Genomic DNA, 21581 nt, shown 5'->3' with positions numbered 1-21581 from the left:
TCGAGAATATTTTATTCAGAAATATAAAGTTTTTTCAACAATTCGAAAAAGTGGGATCCTAAATCAAACCTTCGTCTTTAAAGCGAGACCTTGTTCATAAAAATCGATCAAGAATTACAACTGTTCTTATTATTGGTGTAAATATTTTTTTCAATATTTTTTATAAAGAAAAATTGTGTACAGTGGCGCCCATCGAAATCTGCGGCAAAAGAGTAGAAGCTCATATCTTCACTCTGGTTTCATATACACACTTGAATGGTGCATGTGTTCCGTGACAATCTACTGATAATTTATTCCAAACACAGAGAAATGCGTGTCACAATGCTTGTCATGACAATGAATCTAAGTTTCTAAAATATTGTTAAATTTTCGAAAAATTTGTAATTTTATATTTTTTATATTCTATAGATTAGAGACGTAGAAATTCTATAAGCAATGTGTAACACATTAATAAACATTTAGATTCATAATTCAAGAATCATAAGTTCTCAAGGCTGAATGATTATGTTATTTTTTTTTTATTGTATTGACGTAAATGAAAGTAATTAACTAATTTAATTTTTTCTTTTTCCTTATTTATCAGTTTAGTAAAATGTTTTTATTCAAACTCTTATTTTTATATTTATTTCCTCTACTGATGGTGACGTGAGTTTCCGGTGATCTGTGCTGGAACAGCGGTATAATTTGGTTTGATAATAAATGTATATATAGTGTATACATTTGTCGATTATTTTTTCAAAAATAATAGTTAGTGAATATACATTTTCATATTATATACTATTTTTATAAAAATCAAAAAGACGAGTTCGTTTCCATATTATCTATGAAGTTTTTCTCCCAGCACTATTTTTTTTATAGTTTCTTTTGTGGAGTAATCCACTTTATATTATTACTACTATTACTATAATAATAATATATAATATAACATAGTAAATATATATAAAAATATATATATATATAATGTAACAACTGTTCATTAACTATTTTTAACAAAACATTCGACAAAATCTTGTCATTTATATTTATTATTTTTTATGCAATTGTTGTATAATAAATGCGTCCGGCATCATACCTAGTACGGATCAGTGCAAGACGCATACTACTGTAAAAAAAAGATATACATATAAAAATGGCGTTTTCAAAACCAACGGAAATGATATACAATTTTGCAAGTGTCTATTTTCAATATCTTTATAGTAATCCGGTGAAAACAAAAGCAATTGCCAGGTAATTTTATGTGTGTTTATATATATATATATACGTACGTACATGTATGCACACATATGTCGCAAAGTATGGTTATATCTTAGTTTTACGTTGTACAAAATTTTTATAAAAATATCTTATTGTAGCTGCATTATTAATGTTTTGGGAAATTTAATACACCAGAAGTTAACTGGGAGGAAATCTATAGATGAAGATAGACTTATTGCATTTGGTCTTTTTGGGTAACATACATAATTATATATATATATATATATATATATATATATATATATATATATATATATATATATATAACATTTTTTAAATATCTAAGACATAGATAGAGATATATAATAATATGTTACAGATTATTATTAGGAGGTTCTGTACCACATTATTTTTATTTATATACACGTTCCTTGACAAAATATCCATTGACTTTGCTTCTGATAGAAAGATTGATTTATACACCTTGCTTCCAAGCACTAACGTTATACATACTTGCTCGATTAGAGGTAAATTTGATTGATTGATGAATGATTGATATAATTTCTGAAGAATGATTTTAATGTATAATTTTATTATTACCAGGGTAAATCTCACAAAGCTTCAAAGGAACAATTACAAAAGCTTTACTGGCCTGTTCTTCTAGCCAATCTCAAATATTTAACATTATTTCAATTTATCAATGTAAAATATGTTCCCTCAATGGTATGCACAAAATTTAAATTTAATATTTAATTTTTTTAGACAATACTTTAATAATCTTTTTTCTTTCTTTCTTTCTTTTAGTTACGCGTTTTAATATTAGATTTAATCAGTTTTATATGGTCAATTTATCTCACTAATGAATGCAAAAAAGCATCTGTTACTGATAAGAAATCAAAGAAGTAATATTTTAATATAATGTTATTGATTTTAATTGGTATGTATAAAAATAAAAAAATTAAATAATCGAAATAAAAAGAACACACACACACACACACACACGCATACAGGTATTTTTACATTAATTATATAATAAAAATGTAAAGATAGTTTAAATTAATATTTGGGATGTATTTCATGAAATAGTTATTATATTGTGCAAAGTTGTTTACAAATAAAAGTGGCTACTGGTGTAATTAATAAACAATTCTAATGTTCAAGCTTTGATTTAATCACACAACAACAATACAGAATATGTTACAGGAATGATCAGGTATTATCAGACACACGCACACACATACACCCATATATATATATATATATATATATATATATAATGTTGTATATATATATATATGTTTGTATATTTGTTTTCTTTTAATGATAATAACAGTTGCTTCAGTTAAGTTATAAACAGCAAATATTGCTGTCAAAAGCTAGTGGTGTATTTTAGGATAATGAGAGAAATTATATATATTGATACCTATCTATTTTTATTTTGATCCTTAAAGGAAGCATATGTTCGTAATAAGTAGAGAAGTTTTAATGGTATAATATAGTTAAATAAATATCAGATCCAAATTAAGCTGCAAAAAATGCTATAGGTAAAAAGATATTATTAAATGAAGTATTATATATGGAATATTTTAAAGGCTTAAAAGAATAGTCAATAGATAATATAGATATGTATGGTAATGGTCACCACTGCAATTGACAAATATATTTGATAAATTGTATCAGTCATTACAATGAACTAATGTTATTTAGGACTGTGTAAAGTACTCTTTATAATTGTTCTCAAAAAAAATATTGTAGGACACAAATCAATTTTTTGTACTATTTACCACGATCAGAAAAAGAAATTTTCTGTATAAAACTGTGGTAGAACGATAGATATAATAATTAGAAAGAGATCTTAAATATTTTATATGTTTGTAATAGTACTTTATTCAGCCCTAACATTATACAGGTCTCTTCTATTTATAAATAATGTAGATTTTCCAAACATGATTTTTTCAACCTTATACATACATCTTTAAGACTTAACTCTTGAATAAATAAGACTAGAGTCTAGTTATGTCTTTTGGTACGCTGCCTGGTCTTATGACCAAATAACATTTATGACTTATTTATATATAGGTAGGTGGAGTATTGCAAACAAATATTCATTGCTATAATTCCCTCTGTGCTTTGTCAAATATTTACCATGGACAAAGCGTAATATATATATATATATATATATATATATATATATATATATATATATAATTACATATTATTTAATACAAAAATATATATAAATAATAAATAAATAATTAGTATATAAATAAAATAAATAAATAAATAAATGAATACCATTATATATTTATAGAAAGTAATTTATACTGAATGTAATAGAGCTGAAATAATTTTTCTAAAGAATAGGCACATCTATTTATACAAGTAATGGCAGGAAAACATTGCACAGGAAAAGTGACTTACAATCATTTTTCAAATAAGTTGAACTTTAAGAACATTATTTCTCACTAGTAACACATAAAATTTGACTAGCACGTGTTTGTATAACAAACAATTTTACACAATCAAGTAATTATTAAAATGTACATACATAGTATTATCAGTTAAAATGGAGAATTGTTTTTTTTTCTTCAGAAATAATAAATATTAAATAATTATATAAATCCTTAGAGTAAAGATGTTTAGTATTAATGTAATTAATGATATAATCTCCTATTCTTATATTGCTTATACAATGTTAAAGTTTATGGTGTTGGGACACACATCGTTTTTTTTTTTAGAAAGATTCCATTACCTCAAATCTAAGAGTTGTAACTTAAACACTTTTCTTTCTTTATAAAAGTTTCATAAGTTACACATATTACCATTATTATTAAAATATCATCTTTCCCAACGTTATTTGATACGTTTTCGAGAATAAATTATAATAAAATAAATATTATATCAACTTAACTTTACTATACAAAGTGCTTTATAGTATTGTTTTGCCAAAATGCATGCATCGTATCTACTACAAATATGATCTATAATTTCTTTTTCTTTGGAAAGAGGATCGGTTATCCGGAAGGGGAATAATACTAATATACTTAAATTCATAATATTTAAGAGATGAGAGCAACCATCGATGAGTATTATCAAGTTAGAAGATTTAAAGGAGAGCAAATTTGTTCATAAAGAATTTATGAAGATTTAAAACTATATCTATCAAATTTGGAATGGAATATGTAATAAACTATGGACAATTTCTTAGGTATGCGCTATTATAAACAAACAAATGAGCTTATTCCAAATTTGATATAATAGAAAGGAACGTTATGTTCTCTTTTAAGGACAATTCGATTAATACGTTTCAACGTGTGTAAGATGGACTTCGACTCGGAGAGCAGCTTGATCGATGACTCTGACTCGACCAGTTACTGTGTCTACTGCTCTCTGAACTACTTGGTGATGAAGGCGGCGTTGGAGTTGGTCGATGATATGGGATCGGTCGTTTCCTGGCACTAAAATTAATGAGTGTAAGTATCATGACAAAAAGGAGATCATATATAGCTCCAATGTGAATTCTGAATGAGACTGAATTATATTTATTATATACATATATCAATTGTTATATCATAAAAATATTAATAACGAATTACATCTAATGGTTAATTATTATGAATAAAATATTGAATAATTCTTGATAATATATCATATTAATACATATTACTTTGTTAACGTAATCAAACATATATGTTTCAATATTTAATCGTAATTATTATTTCAATCAAATTGTTTTTTTGCGAGCATGCTTATGAAATGACGTCATGCAATTGCAAAAGTGAATCATGCAAAAGAAAAATGTGTTACTTACCTTGCAAAAATTATAACTATATTCTTTTTCTACTTATAAACACAGTGAAAATATAATCGGACTAAAAAGAAGCTCAGACTAAAATAAATGAATATTTTATTTTTATGTGATCGACTTCAAAATAAAATAAAAAGAGTCAATTTCTACTGTAAATATTTAAATTTACAATAACTTATAAGAAAATACACACATGCTACATCTACATAACATTTATAAGTCAATAATGAGTATATATAGATATATAAAGGAAAAATTAACGAAATATATGATAATTTAATTTTTTTAAAAAAAATTTATATATGCGAATACTGGGACACTGTTGATTTAATCTAACTTCGTTTGACAATAAACATTGTATGAATGAGGAGACAAAATGTGCTCGACATTAAAACTATTTAAATTTATAGAAAAACGACTGCATTTACACTTATTTTAAAAGCGACATTAAATAAAGAATTCAATATATTTTTGTTTTGCATTATAATCAAATTAAGCTATGTAATTTCTCAAATATATATATATATCATTAATTCTGTTATACTGTTCCAATAATTGTGAATTCTGACTGAAATCACAAAATAAGTTTTTTCTGTTGTAAAGAAAAAAGACTAATATGAAATTATTGCTATGTCAACTGTGTAGTAAAGTAACAAATGTCTGAGTGTAGCCATAGTTTTATCTTCTATGCCTGCCCCTCGATCTGTCCCTGTTTGACATAACAAACACAAAATAGTATTAGAGAATTACCTAATGTATAATAACTTAAGAAAAATATTTATAAGAGAGAGAAGAGATTAGCAAAGAATTATAGACAAAAATTTCACTTTTATCCCCTTGACATATTTTCAGGATATCTATTTTATTTTTTAAATACAATGTTCGCTAACGAATACAATGTAGAAAAATGTTTATAAAATAATTTCAAATTCAAAAAACTGAAATAATGATAAAATGGAGGGAAAGGAAAAGAACAAAAAATTGAAATAAAAATAAATAAAATAAAATCTAAAAAATAAGCAATATACTCTACGAAAATTGATGAAAAGGGATATTACAGATTTACCTTGGTGCATTTTGTGTGTAAACATATTGCTATAATAGAAGAATTTTTCTAATTACACGATTTACCTTGTAATACGACGTCTATCAAGAAAACTAGGCGAACCATGACGACGTGGTATAGACGGTGAACGGGATCTACTAGAACCCGAACTGCTGGAAGTTGAGCGCGAGGATCTACTAGAAACGCTGCTGGTTGACCGTGTAGAACTTGAAAAGCTGCGACGACTATGCCTTGCCGAACTAAACATAATTTGTTTATTTCAATTACACTCGAACAATACAGGAAGAATGTCAATGTAAATATCGAAAGATCTATACCTGACAGAAGAACGAGAGGTACTTCTACTTCTACTTCGCTTTTCTTTCTCTCTTGACATTCTAGATGCCGATCTAGATCGACTTCTTGATTTTTTTGATAACGAACGACTTCTGCATTTCTTTGAGGCTGAACGACTTCTCGATTTTTTAGATAAAGAACGACTTCTTGATTTTTTAGTTATCGAACAACTTCTAGATTCCTTCGACAAAGATCTACTTCTGGATTTTTTCGATAAAGAACAACTTCTAGATCTTTTAGACAACGATATGCTTCTACTTCTAGATCTTGACTTTCCAGGCGATTGGGAAGGTGACTTTTTTGATCTTGACGCGGATCTCGATGGAGAGTGTTTTGATCCAGAGGAAGATCTTGACCTTGATATTCTTTTCGAGTGTGTTTGAAGAGAATTTGGTGATTTCTTTGATCTAGATCCGGATCTCGATGGTCTGTGCTTTGGAGATACTGATTTTTTGCTACGAGCACGCGAATGCGATCTATTTCTGGATAAAGATCTTGAACGGTGTCTCGGTGATCTGGAAGACCTCTTTTCCAAAGATAATGACCTTGTGTATGATCTGGATGGGGATCTAGAATATGATTTCTCTCTTAAAGAATGTTTTCTAGGTATTGGAGAATTTCTCTTCGATGTACTCGGAGATCTAGATCTTGTGTCGGATTTGTGAATTGTGTCACTTGGTAAAGATGGTGGTGACTCACTTGGAGATCTTAACTTTATTATAACATCTTTGTGAGAAGTCGTAGTAGGTGGTGAATGTGTCAAAGAATTACTTTTTGGAGAAGGTTTCTGGAGAATTATAGGAGAACTCTTCTTAGAATTACTAGGACCCGAAGAGAACTGTTTTGTTGTTGTTGTTGTTGTTGTTGCAGTTGCCGACATAACTGGCGACTTTGGACTAGTTTTATCCAATAGTGTTTGCGACAGGGGAGGTGGCGATTCGCTAGGTGATCGAATTTTGATAGCAGCTTCTTCACGAGTCAATGGTAATGCTGGTGAAGGTGATCGACTGGAAACTGGTGATTGTACAGGAAGTAAACGTACAGGGGAGATTAATTTTTCTTTGGAAGAAGAATTTGTTGGGTCTTCTGTTAGTTTTGGTGGTTCCACCGGTAATGCTATATCGAAAACTGATTCTTCTTTTTTTTCTAATTTAACTTTTATAGGACTTATCACTTTTTTCCCTAACGTTTCTCTAGCCTTCGCAGCTAATCCACTTTGTAAACGTTTCAACGTGTTCAATTCCTTAATTTTTTCCTCATCTTCTTGTTTAGGTTCATCGTCCGCTATATCACCCTCATCTTCACTAGAAGATCTCAAACTTACTCGTGGAGTAATCATTTGTATTTTTCTACCTTTCGATATTGATCGAGATTTTTGCCTAACATCCCGATCTCTTTTTTGTTCTCGCTTTTTCTTATCTTCTAATATATCCTTATAACGTTCCGGATTTTTCCGTACTGGTGAATAACTCAAAGACGATCGTCTAGATCTACTCTTGGATCTAGTGCGGCTTCTACGACGCTCCTGCGATTTGTCTCTCCTTTCTTTTGGTCTTCTTGGAGATCTAGATCTTTTACGAGAATCTGATCTCCTACGTCTATGTATCGGAGAAAGTCTACGTCTTGATCCATAACGATCATATCTCGATCGACTTCTACTTCTTGAAATAGAAAATCTATTATAACGTCGAGGTGACCTTGAAATCCTTCTTCTTCTCGGAGAAGATGTCACGCGTCGTGATCTCGAATATCTTCTAGGAGATCTTCCTCTATCTGCTCTACCTCTGGATGGAGATCTATGACGCCTAGGTGGTGGGGTTTTATGTGTAATCGGTGATTTATCTCTTTTATCTGTAATAGTAGTTTTCTTTGCGACTGATTCCTTTTTCTTGATAGGTGGTGTTTCATTGCGAGATGATCTTTCCACTGCTTTTTTTGGAGATCTATTTACTCGATACTCTTTTGTAACATTTTCACCTTCATCAAATGTATTCTTTTCTATAATAACTTTATCATGTTTCGCACTTTTCTTTGGCCTCTCTGGAGAACTAAAATATATTTTGATAACATGATTAACTTTATAGAATGAGCGAAAGAAAATGATTAAAATATTAATAGAAATTATTTCATTTACTTGTCTGTAGAGCTATCCGTTGATTGATGTTTCCTCTTTAGTGCTGCTTTTTTCTTCTATAAGAAAATAAACTATATATTAATGAAAATTATTAAAGTAACTATCTTACATCGATCATGCAAACTGCTCATTCTTTGGAATCTGCTTATTCCTATTATGTCTTTAATATTTTTGTTTATCAACTTAATATTACTTTCTCCCTTTTTTTTATTTTTAATAGATTAACTTGGAATATTTATAATAATGCATTATCGATACTTAGTCAAAAGCTCATAATAGCTTAAACAAAAAATAATATATACATATACATATATATATTACATATTACATATACATATACATATACATATACATATACATATACATATGTATGTATGTGTATATACACACACATATTTCTTATAACAAGAGTATTTGTTCAAGAATAAGCAATTTCCTAAACTAAATTATTGCATAATAAGATAGTGCTTGTTACAAAACGAATATGTGAAATATACAACAATCATAAAAATTCGTACAGATTCGTACAAATAATAAATTTGTAATACGTATAATACACGAGTAGCGGCATATCTGGTACTCACTTAGGGAATGTATCCTGTCAAATGGCGCTGATAATTACAAACATACCGAGATTTATACTTAGAAATAATGACTGTTAACTTGAAAAATCAGATAAAATGTTAAGATAATTAAATAGAGCGAATTTTGTATATTGATTCGAAAATAAATATAAACATAAAGATGTGGATAGTTTAATGTGAATTCGCAACTAATTCAATATAACAAACTAAAATGTTGCATGCTGTGGCATACATGCTTCACCTTTCTGCGTTTGCTCGTTTATCGTGTATCCGTATTCATGCGTGCGTTATAGAAAAAGAGCAGGGGAAATTTTGCACATACTATTTTTTTTGCTTTTTTTTGTTTTTTTTTTTTTATTCTTAATGTTACAATATAATTTCTTACCTCAGATTTTTCTTTTCCTTCAACTTTGTTTTTCTTTTTTTTCTTCTTTTTCTTCTTTTTTGATTCAGCTTCAGACGAACTAAGGATCATAACATTAAATATTTTTTCATTATTATAAATTCCTATGTAAAAATATATATTTTATTTAATAAAAATGAGAGATTTTATAAATTGAATCTTGTATATAATAATTACCAGCTCTCTTCGGTATCATCACTGGATTCACTGTCAGAAGAACTGGCCTCTACCTTTTTGTGTTTTTTCTCCTTTTTCTTTTTCTTAGCTTTTTCTTTTTTCTTGGACGTCCTTGGAGATTCGGACCTATGAAATTCGTATTGCATTAGTTTAAAGATTCTGCAAAAATAATTGTTATGAATTTTTTAAAATGATATTTATATTTATTAAATCTTGCAGTGGGCGTCTTCCTGTCGACAAGTGCATACCTTGTGCTGACAATAAAGAAAGCCTTTGTAGTATATATATACTTGTGTGTCAAACGAGTATTTCACTTTAACTGCATAAGCTACCTCACGCTTAATGCTTTTAACCATATGTAACAGCGAATAGCTTTGTTTTAATAATCGAGAGAACACATTGCCAATAAAATTTCACACAGAAAATTCTTTGAGTATTGAGTTATAGTCCCAAATTGAAAAATAAAATCGAACTTACATAACTTTGGTAATGCAGTGTATAATAATATCTTTCATAAATTATTTCAGCAAGGATTAATATATCACTGCAATTCCAAGTGAAAAACAAATAAAAGACGTAAAACAACGATAAATGCACAGGTGAAAGTCACAATGTTCCGGCTATAGCTAACGAATTGACTACATAAGTATTTTTTTTGTATTTTTTATTTTGAAAGATTTAGTTTTTTCATTGTTTCTTCTAAAACATTTAAAAAAGCTATAAATAATTACAAATTTTAAATCTTCTCCTTTTAATAAAAAACTAAATCTTTCAAAAAATTACAAAAGACAAGTATACAAAGTATGAGGAGTATTGATATAATATGGGATTAGCATTACCTTGATAACCATCGATAGGGACGGACTTGTCAGAAAAAAATAGAGAGATGACATTAACAACAAGCTTTATCGATAACAACAACAAAGATAGAAATGCATGAATGTACGCAACATAATGTGCGTTATATTAAACCTGTGCTTAGTGTTGTACGCCAGGTAAATGTTTGCCAATGATATTTGAGTGATATCGTTTTGATCATCTGATTGAGATCAATAAACGATAAAAGAAGATATTGTTAGTGATTAGAAAACATGAATAAAGAAAATGCAACAAACATTTACCTCTAAGAAAAATTGCAATAAATGGAAATATTAATAATAGTTAATCGCGCCTACATTTATAAAGGACCTAAATACTCAATGAAAATGCAATAAATTTAACAATTTATTTCGCGGTAAACAGCATATTATCTATTGAAACATTTCTTTTTTCTTTTCTTTTTTTTTGTTCGGTAAATGTACGCGACGTCCATACTTACCTATTAAGCCTATTAGATAGGCATTCAGTCCTCCTTAGTTCTGTTTGAAACAGAGAAAGTTGTATGGGGCATGAAATAGTAGGCGAGTAATGATTCAGTATCCGATAAGTAGACGTGTAATAAGCAAATGAACGAGTGGAGTTGCGATAAATGAATAATTAATTAAGGAAAAATGGGGAACTACAGGGGACGGATTGTGCAGTCTTGGAGCCTCGACTCGTATATGCCATCGCGTTGATATTACAAAAAAGATTTTTATATATTTCGTTAAGATTAATTAACGACGGCATAGTTTCGATATATAATCCAATAAATCTTATCCGCGCGTGTATGTATATATATATACATATAACATATATGAACAAACATACTGTTCCACTTCCTCTCTGACCCCTCACTATATATATATATTATACATACATACATATATGCACATATATATAATATGTGTATATGTATAGTCTATGTATATATATATACATATACGTATATATACACACACACACACAATATGTATAGATATGTATGTACATATCTAATTATAAAACAGCAAAAATCCGAGTCCAGTCTCCATTGACCTCTGCACAGTTCATTGTTTTATACCTTTCTTTTTTATGCTTCTTTCCCTTTTTCTTCTTGGACGTGCTACCAGAACGTTTTCTCTTATTCTTCTTTTCCGGAGCAGAGGTAGTATCCGGAGCAGGGCTCGGAGTACGAACTAATTCATAAACCTTGTTCGCCGCCGCTCTTGCCTCGGCTTCTCGTGCCCGCCTTTCCGGATCTAGGCTACTTCCTTCCACGAAGAATTCTGATATTCCAAAGGCTTCCCGCAACTTAGCATTTTTTTCTTGTTGTGCCTCGGCTATTTGATGTGTTTCTCGAACACTGAAATTTCAAAGTTTGAGATAAGATTTTTTCGATGTTTCATTCAATAATAATTATTAATAAAGTTAAAAAAGAAATAATAATGTCAATAATATTTGTCAATATTAACACTTCGATCATAATGATTACAGAAGGGGTAGGGGGAGAGGAAAAAGACAATAACAGCAACAACAACAACAACAATGGCTGACCATAATCTTAAATATAAAGGATTAACCTACCGCGATGAGATTTTTACAGTCATCGTTGATAAACTATCTCTTCTTTTTATTATTATTGTTTTATATTAAAATATTCACTGGTGGTTTATTCAAATGGAAAGAGCAAAGAAAACGAAAAAGGAGCAAACGAAACAAATATTAAAGAGATTTCAATTATAACTGTGGGTAACAATGACGAGAGTTACTGGTGGCAAAAGCAGAAGTATAGTGATGGAAGAAGAGGAGAAGGAAAAGTGACATAACACAGAGAGAGAGAGAGAGAAAGAGAGAGAGAGAGAGAGAGAGAGAGAGAGAGAGAGAGAGAGAGAGAGAGAGAGAGAGAAGAGAGACAGCACGCGTAGAACACGCCGAGGAACCACCGTGCAATCTCTCTTCTTCGTGGGGAATGAAAAGCTTCGAACGACGAGACCAGAGTGGGAGTGGGGGTACAGGGGGTGCGAGAGGAGAGCGTTCGAGCCACCCCTACGCTACGCTCGACTACGGATCAATACAATCCAGCTGGCGGTACTTTTTCCGCCATCCCTTTCGCACCATTCGTTCATTACATATGTACGTACAAATTTGAAATTCGAGTTACCGAAAAAGAAAAAATTTATTTTTTATTCTTTTCTTCTGAAACGAATTTCACGTTCGATATTTTTATATATAATTTTTTTTTTCTTTTTTCTAATATCAAAATATATCTTAAAAGTCGAAATTTTTATTTGTACGCGAGTACAAAAATTTGTCGTTAGATTGTGTTTTTGTTATCAGATCGAGTATTTGTATTATATTTTTTATATCGATACAAATTTTATATTAATTATTTTAAACGTATGAAGAGACTTGGAATAAACGAAAAATCTTATAACTTTGGTGTTAATTAGATCACTATATAGAAATATGTACACATACAATTTTTATTGCTTGATGATTTTTTTTTTCTTTTTTCATCAAATCAAATATTTCAAGATTTTAAATAAGCAAAAAAGTTGTATTATAACCTTAACTTTGGATGGAGCACTATCCAGAGAGAAAAAAAGAAAACACTGGAAAAATGTTGAATAATTCTATCGTTGTAATAAATAATAATAATAATTAAAAAAAAAAAAGTGGAGCACGACCGCTACAAATTTACCTAACAACGGAGCGAACATTATTTCCCCGTCCGGCAAGAAGATGAAGTTGTATACGTTGACAGCAACAACAATGTTGTCGCATTTGTAATTGGGCACGTTTTTTCTCATTTAAAGCTTGCAGCTTGCGTTTACGACCGCGTTTGAAAACTTTCTGTCGATCGAGGAAAAAATTACCACGCCATAACGTTTCGAAAAAAGCACGACCATCTGCTGGCCCTCGTCCTCGAGCTACCTTCTGCGTTGGTGTTGGTATTGGTGTTGTCGTGGACATAGTCATTCCCCTCGATTGTTATAAAAGAATTAATAAATAAAAAAATAACGAATTCCGTCGAACGACTAATAATAGCGACGATGACTTTTGAAATGATTATTTTTATTTCTTCATTTCTTCTTTGAAAGATTTCTATTCCCCTTTTTCAAATATTTATATATTTATATTCGGTACACATGGATTCTTCAAATTCTTCTTTTCAATTCGTTGAAAATAATTGATCTTTGATTATATAATCTCAATTTTAAATTAGAATCAAAAAAACGCCCTCATTCGAATCTTCAAGATAATCAAGATGATGAAGATGAAGAAGACACGATGGCGGCACACATAGAAATGAATCCCACCTTGATGTGAAAGGCATTTGCGATAGTCAGACGAGTAACAAGACTATGAATAGGATAGCGAACGTAATGCTTTTCCTTCCTTTATTGTACTCATCCTTTACACACACACACATACATACACACGCGCGCGTACATGCAAGAAGCAGAGTTCCAAGAAAGCCTTTTGTATTCGAAATCTTCTTGCTTTCGCTGGGTAGAACAATTATTTGGCGAGAATGCCGGAAACGTAGTGTGTGCAATGCTCGTTTATGTTTCTTTTATTCTTTCAATGATATATTCTTGATGTATCACGTATTGTTCTCAATCGATAATTTTTTTTTTCTCTTTGGTATCTTATTTTTCCTCGTATATATTTTCACTCAACATTATTGTTATTCATAATGATTTTCATCGTACGTATTTCTTTTTTTATATATACGTCTATTATACATACAATCTTATAAGAATATTTTATAGATATACATTGGTATATGTATATATCATATATATAAATATGTATACGTTTTAATTATACGTATACACGTGAATATTTGATCATCGAGATCATTTGCTTAAATAATAAGGAAGACTTTGGATCAGGCACGCTAGCTATTGTCGTATCCTTCATTTTCGGATATCTGGAACATTGAAATTATTCATCATCATCATCTATATATTCTTATATCGACGTGTTGCATTCTCTTCTTGATATATTTTCTTTATTTTCAAATTCTCTTTGAAATATTCTTTTCTTCTTTTTTATGCAATTCAACAAATCATTCTCGTTACCAATCAAAGTACGATATGGTGGTAGTTATTGCATTTATCCCACTGGTATTTTAATTTTGTCGAGAATAAATTGTTAATTTATTTTTCTTGGAAGAATTTCCTTTTATTTTATATATATATTTTTTAATTTATTTTTTGTTTTTCATATATACGATTTTGAAGAGATGCTTTTGTTCACATTTGAAATATCACTTTCGTTGGCACGTATGTTAGAAATCTAACGTTACACTTCCCAACACGATCTTAACACTTAATATCTAATGTGTACATAAGTATATTTATATATGTATATGTATCTATATATATATATATATATAGATATGTAGATATACGTCGATAATATATATATGTGTGTATATATATATGGTAATGGAAGACTTTTGTGATTTTACGTTAATTTCGCGATTACATTATGTTTATTTTTCTCTTTGTCTTTGTTTTTTGATCCTTTCAATATTCAATGTTTCTACGATGGTTTCGTGGATATTTTTTGACGCATAGCGTCGCATCGTCGCGGTCCATTCTTGCACTGAGATAGCGTCGAATGATGCTAGAATAAACTCGTGTACCGTCGTCTCTCGCGCATCCCTTCAACTACCATCTTCTCTACACCACCCATCTTCCTCATTTCCCCTTCCTTCACGTTATTAGCGCCGGCGCTATAGGGTAGGTCGATATGACCTAACCGGGAGGAAGGAAGGAAGAAAGGGTGTATACATTCTTTGACAATCTTTCAATTTTAACTAATTGATTAATCTATCTATTACTAACAACAGAAAAAGAAAGAAAGAGAGAAAGAGATTCCTACTTTTGATCAAATATCTTACCAAATCCAAATATTATTCTATTAATTATTCTACTAAATTGTTTTCATTAACAAATATTATTCTACTAATTGCTCTACTCAATGAATTTTCATTAACAAATAACTGAATAAATAAATCTTTCTTGTTTGCAAAAAAATTTTTAAATGATTCATATAGATTATAATTGATTATAGATTTTTATATGAATCATTGATTTTCTTGAAAAATATAAGCTCTACATTAATATAAATGACATTTATATGAACAATAAAATTGTAATCCAATTGTAACAATATCTTGTGACAGAGAAATGAATTAGATGTGAATTTTATAATGAAGCACATTCATATGCAATAGGCTTTGGAAAGAAGCCTTTCAAAACTTATGCTGAATAATCGTGAATATGTTCATGCAGTTTTTATCAAATTACCATTCACACTATGACAAACTTTTTTAAGTAGTTAACAAGAAATAATTGGAATAGCAAAAATATATATATATATAGTAATAAACTTTACTTTATACGGCCGAATTCGTCACGTGGTGCACTTGTCTTCATTTCTGTACCCATTAACATCGAACGATAAGATTCCACTTTCTTTGTTACTTCTTCAGTTGTGAATCTGTAAGAACAAATTTTATAATGATGATTAAATTTATTATGCCAATCATATGTATATATTAAATTCTTAATTGAAATAACATTTGACATTCATATGTAAAAGTTTAACTACATGATAATTGTAAATACAAAGAATTAAATAAAAAAAATTGCAAAATAGCAACAAACTATATAAGGTTCTGTTCTTTTTTATTAATATTAAAACCAGATAAAGCTATAGCATTAAAAATTATTATATAAAGCAAAACTTTTTTAATTTCATTTTATTGATAGTGTAATATAGATTATTATATATGAATATAAATAAATAAGAGATAAGTATAACAAAGTGCATAAAAATATATCTACCCTTGTTCTTCCAAAATGTCTGCTAATTCTGCACATTTAACTTCAACTTTTCGCTTTCTGACATGATCAAGAATCTCCTTATTAGGTTGTTTATTTATTTGTTCTATCTTTCCTTCATCAGTTTTATAATTAACTTTATCCTTTGTTTTGCGTATAATAGCCCAGTTTCTTTGAACATGTCCATTGGTTCCAGATCCACGGGGTGTTTGAAGGCCAATACCGTTATACATTTTATATAATAACTGCAAGTTCTAAGTAATAAAAATCATTTATCAACTATCTATTATGTAATATATATATATCATTATATGATAATACTAAGTAAATATCAATGATTAATTATTTGGAAGATTTAATTTACTTTCTTTTAATTTTTTTGTTTTTTTAAACATTCGATTTTATAACCAACAAATTCTACATTTTCCAAATATAATCTATACAATTATATTAGCGTATGCATATTATTATTAAAAATTATTAAAATGTTCTCTTCATTAAACTTTATTCAATATTAAAGTTATGCGTGTCATGAATAAAGATTCCATTAATCAAAAATACGCTATATATTCTGAGAAAAAAAAGAAAAGAGAAAATATTTAGAGATTTACTTTTCTATAGATTTATACTTAACCTATAAAATCAATAAATGAAACTGCTTGGAAATAATAATTGCAACTATTAAATAGTAGAAAAGTGATATAAAAAGAAATAATATATTATATGAAGAAGAGAGGACAAACGATAGGTTAGAATAAAGCAAACGCAAATTATTGATCGAATAGCTTCTGACGCAAATACATTTTTGAGAACTTACGTTTCAAACTTGATCCAATTTATTGCATAGAAATCAATTAGAGTATCTTCAACTCTGTCTATATTATGAACAAGTCACGTAAACTAAAATTCGACGGTCAATCCCTAAATTAAAGCGCGAATAACACTCCACGTTTTCTATAGCGTTGCCGTTATTACGCGATTACTACCAAATTTCAACGCACGGTGGAGCTATACGTCAAGCTATGTTATTTCTGCGCATGTCATCCATTATTCTACGTTTAAGAAACTTTTTGTATTTGGATTAATTCTAATGAACACAATCGAATACAATAGATCTAACATATCATGTTTAATGTTTTTTCTCTTCTTTTTTCTCTTCGTAAATATATGCAATATAATTATTCTAATTATAAAAGGATAGGCAAATATGAACTCTACTTTAAGTTTTTACGTTTTATTTATATATTTTATATAGAACATTTGATATAAAATATCTTTCTAAAAATATATATGTTTACAATAATATATATATATTATTATCTTATTAAACATTTGCACAATTAATAAAAATATGACTAATAATACTGATTAAAGATTAATAAAGTTGTTTCTAATGATCGATAATTTAATACGCTCCTGGTTATAATTTTTTACTTAATAAAAAATATTTGAACTCACTTCAAATAATTATAAGATTTAAATTAATGTAAGATGGAATAATATTATTTATCATTATCATCATCATTCGTAACTGCGTGTCAAAACAGTAATTTTCTCAATTGAAAATATGACGTCAGTAAAAACGTTTAAGCGCTGTACTCGGAAGTACGGTACGTGTATGCGCGCATCTAGTTTGTATTTCTTTGTAGTAATGTATATCAACAGTTCTTGAGTATAATTTAAAGAGAAAATAATTTGTTTTTGAAAAGCATTAAATGTGATAAGTCGCAGAATACTTTTTTTATTTATATGATATTTATTGTTTATATAATACAATGAATAATAATTCCTGGATTTGTGTACTACTTTAGTGATCTAAAAAAGGGCGAGCCATCTGTGTTGAGTAAAGAAATGTGATATATGTATATAGTTTAACGAAATATTCATGAAAATCTATAATATTTTATTGGCAATGTCTAATGGAATTTAACGCGTTGCTATATCTTTTATTTATTATGTTAAATGTATAAAACAATAATATAACTTTTAACACACGAAATGTCCATACAAAGAAGATTGTGTTTTATCAACAAGTTATATTAATGAAAATATTTATCAAAGTCAAAGTTTCTATAACAAAATGAATAAAAGTCACATGGATAAAAAATTAAACCAGCTACCAACTTGGTTGTGGGCTAATTCCGCTACTTTACCACCGATATATAAAATTGTATGGGAAGCAGTAAGAGAAGATAGAATTAAATCTAACGGGTTGCAGACTGAAGTTTTAGTCGACACTAATAAAGTTTTTCCTTTATTACTTACAAGCCAACTCTCAATGGAAATTCTAGGTCATATATGGAATTTGGCTAATCAAAAATATGCCGGACAACTTACAGAACAAGAACTTTATATCGTACTTGCTCTTGTTGCTGCTGCACAAGCATCTTATACATTTAATAGTTTAGATATATTACATTTACTTCCATTTCCGCCAATTCCATATTTAAACATAGAATGTGTATTAAATGTGCAATCTGCAATATATGTCAATGCTTCATCAAAATATCCAGTTAATAAAAAAGAAGAATCTAATAATAAGTGCATGAATTTTGATGAAAAGTATACGTCTGAAGTTAAAGGAAAAATAACTAAAACTGGCCAATTAACATTTGATTCCAATTTACCGGTGTCAAATGTATTAGATAAGACACCTTATTTAGATAATGAGACATGTTCTACTTTAATGATAAGTTCTAACTCAAATACATGTTCCCGAGATTATTCCAAATATATTAAAATTCGTTCAGAAATAAAAAGTAATACATGTACATTAGATAGTAATGATGATTTTTCTGAATTTCAAAGTGCTCCTATTGTCAATAATATACCTAGCATGTCGAATTGGGATATGAAGCAAGGCTCTGCAATTGGAAGTAGACTTGCAAATCATAACTTGGGTGTTAAAAAACCAGTTGAAAAACTTAAAAGAAATAATACAAATTCTAAAACTATGAACTTTCATATGCAAACGCACGCTTCTTTATCATCTTTAAATCCTGTCTCTCAAAATTTATCGTTAGAACGTTTATCAGAATTATTTCCTAAATGTGCGATAAAAAATCAGTCAAAAACTGTAATATTAAAAGATACTATTATACGAAATAATGATTTATCAAAGGACGATGGAGAAACTACAAGAGATCTTAAAACTAATATATTGGAGAATGTACAATTACCTGGTAATAAACCTATAATGTGTAAATTAGAATCTACTGATAAGGTATATATACTAACAATTAGTAAAATATTTAAGAAATGCAGAAATTATATGATAATATATAAAAATATTCGAAACTGTTTCCGATTTCTTTCTGCAGGCTGGTATTAAAGAGGTAAAATCTGATCAACGAGATTTAATGAATTTACAATCTACTGAAGATAAATATAGTGCATTACGTGCATTAGTAAACGAAACATCTGTATCGAACAAAACAAACTCTGTTGACAATATTGCATCAAATGATGAATTTGGAGAATTTGTTTCTGCTGAACAAACAATCATTGATGCTAATTCTATTTTGGATAATTCCAATCCTGAATGTTTCAAAGATTCAATAACAGGCTTTGAATCTAAGTCTTTTAACAACAGTGATGATAATAATACAACAGGTATTGACATTATACAGGATATTTCTCAATCTTTGAACAATGTTAAATTTGGAGACAATGTTGAAGAGCAAAGAATTAATGAAAAATTTGAATCTAAGATTGAACCAGGTATGACAACAATATATTTAAATATTTCATTCTACACTTTTCATTATTTAAGTCATTTTCAAGTGCAAATGTGAGATAATTTTAACTATTCTTAACAAAACAATTTTAGCAATAAAATATAAATAAAAAATAAACTTGAGATCCTTAATTTAGGAGATTAGGATTAAAGTTCTGATATAATAGTTGATAGAGCATATGTCATCCATTATATGAGTGAAAATAATATTGATTAATGGTATACTATACTGCTTACAAGCATTAAAAAGAGAAAGAAAGTTAATATAATTAATACATTAAAAAATATATATACATATATACAATATTTCCTATAAACAATTACACAAAAATTTGATTATGTAAAATTACATTCAGGTAAACTTATTCAAATGGAGGATGCTATATCTCTTAATAGTATAGAATTGATGAATGGAATATCTGATCGAACAATAACAAGATCAGGTTCTGTACCTAGTTTAGATCTGAAATCCTTTTTACCTACAAATTCAGAAGAAGATCAAGTAGTACAAATAACACAGCAGGTATGGAAACATCAAAATGTGAATAGAAAAATAAAATGAATGTATACATATATAAAAATACTAAAAATAATACTTTACAGACAGTTTATTGGGAATGGAAACAATATATGGAAAGTTGTATATCATTATTACAAATTGCAGCTAATATATTTACTAATATAACATCAGAAGTTATACTAAATGAAGTATTAAATTCTGCACAAGGATATAACTTTCTTTGCAGTAAGCAATTTCAATAATCTCCTGTACAGCACAATATATAAAAGTGTAATATTTCAAAATACTAAGTTTTTCTTTGTATTTATTAGATTTAGCTGAAGTTGCAGCAGTTTGTAGACGAGTCAATTTTTCATATAAGGAAATGGATATAAATATTATTGGATTTGATGATCTTCTTATGGATATCGATAGAATTTGGGCAGAAATGGAACCTTTTTATGCTAATATACCAGTAAGAAATAATACACACACAAACACACATACATACACATACGTTTCATAGAATAAATTTTCTATTATCTTTTATATATTTGTTACAACATAATTATATAAGTATATGTACGTTTATTCATCAACTGTTTTCTATATTATTGTAGATCGTAACAGAACTACCAACTTGGCCTTTGCATCAAGGAGAGTGCATTTCTTGTGCACTCTGTTTAACTGTCATTACCAGCGACAAAGTAATTTATAACGAAAATAATTATCACGTAACCTGTGCAAATTTGTGGCTCAACTGTGTAAACAATCAATTGCCTGCGATACAATATCCCACATTTTATTCCTTTACAAATATATGTTCAACCAATAATCACATTTGACACTAACTTAAATAAAGTTATATTTCGAGTTATATTGTACAGTTTAATCAGAAGAAAATATAGTATTCCAATGAAAAAATAAAAATGATGCCACCATA

General features: G+C 28.7%; 3 protein-coding genes across 6 annotated transcripts; 2 read left to right on the top strand and 1 right to left on the bottom strand.

The window, feature by feature from the left end:
• Window positions 1–295: 295 nt before the first annotated feature.
• On the top strand, window positions 296–2354 carry LOC127061868 (peroxisomal membrane protein 2). Its single transcript, XM_050989323.1, has 6 exons — window positions 296–701; window positions 1077–1227; window positions 1353–1448; window positions 1574–1721; window positions 1798–1917; window positions 1999–2354. The coding sequence occupies exons 2-6, from the start codon at window positions 1130–1132 to the stop codon at window positions 2098–2100; spliced, it is 564 nt and encodes a 187-aa protein (XP_050845280.1). The 5' UTR covers window positions 296–701; window positions 1077–1129; the 3' UTR covers window positions 2101–2354.
• On the bottom strand, window positions 2342–17387 carry LOC127061866 (serine/arginine repetitive matrix protein 2). Of its 4 annotated transcripts, none has more exons than XM_050989317.1 (10): window positions 17221–17387; window positions 16407–16657; window positions 15955–16059; window positions 11624–11905; window positions 9703–9828; window positions 9508–9586; window positions 8539–8594; window positions 6386–8452; window positions 6134–6307; window positions 2342–4652 (listed from the first exon to the last, which is right to left on the bottom strand). In XM_050989317.1, the coding sequence occupies exons 2-10, from the start codon at window positions 16634–16636 to the stop codon at window positions 4502–4504; spliced, it is 3270 nt and encodes a 1089-aa protein (XP_050845274.1). In that variant the 5' UTR covers window positions 16637–16657; window positions 17221–17387; the 3' UTR covers window positions 2342–4501. The 4 variants fall into 4 exon arrangements, with proteins under 4 accessions (XP_050845274.1, XP_050845275.1, XP_050845277.1 ...); XM_050989319.1 differs by lacking the exon at window positions 2342–4652 and adding an exon at window positions 4708–5711; XM_050989318.1 differs by lacking the exons at window positions 15955–16059; window positions 16407–16657; window positions 17221–17387 and adding an exon at window positions 13244–15380.
• Window positions 17388–17992: 605 nt separating this feature from the next.
• On the top strand, window positions 17993–21515 carry LOC127072500 (uncharacterized). The gene is made up of 6 exons (XM_051012939.1): window positions 17993–19626; window positions 19724–20123; window positions 20496–20662; window positions 20743–20884; window positions 20971–21113; window positions 21259–21515. Exons 1-6 carry the CDS (start codon window positions 18484–18486, stop codon window positions 21481–21483), a joined length of 2220 nt encoding a protein of 739 aa, XP_050868896.1. The 5' UTR covers window positions 17993–18483; the 3' UTR covers window positions 21484–21515.
• Window positions 21516–21581: the final 66 nt, after the last annotated feature.

Source organism: Vespula vulgaris, chromosome 2 (genome assembly GCF_905475345.1).
Source record: "Vespula vulgaris chromosome 2, iyVesVulg1.1, whole genome shotgun sequence".
NCBI classification, from domain to species: Eukaryota; Metazoa; Arthropoda; class Insecta; order Hymenoptera; family Vespidae; genus Vespula; species Vespula vulgaris.
The sequence above is the reverse complement of the archived record's forward strand: the minus strand, read 5'-3'. Positions and strand labels throughout refer to the sequence as shown.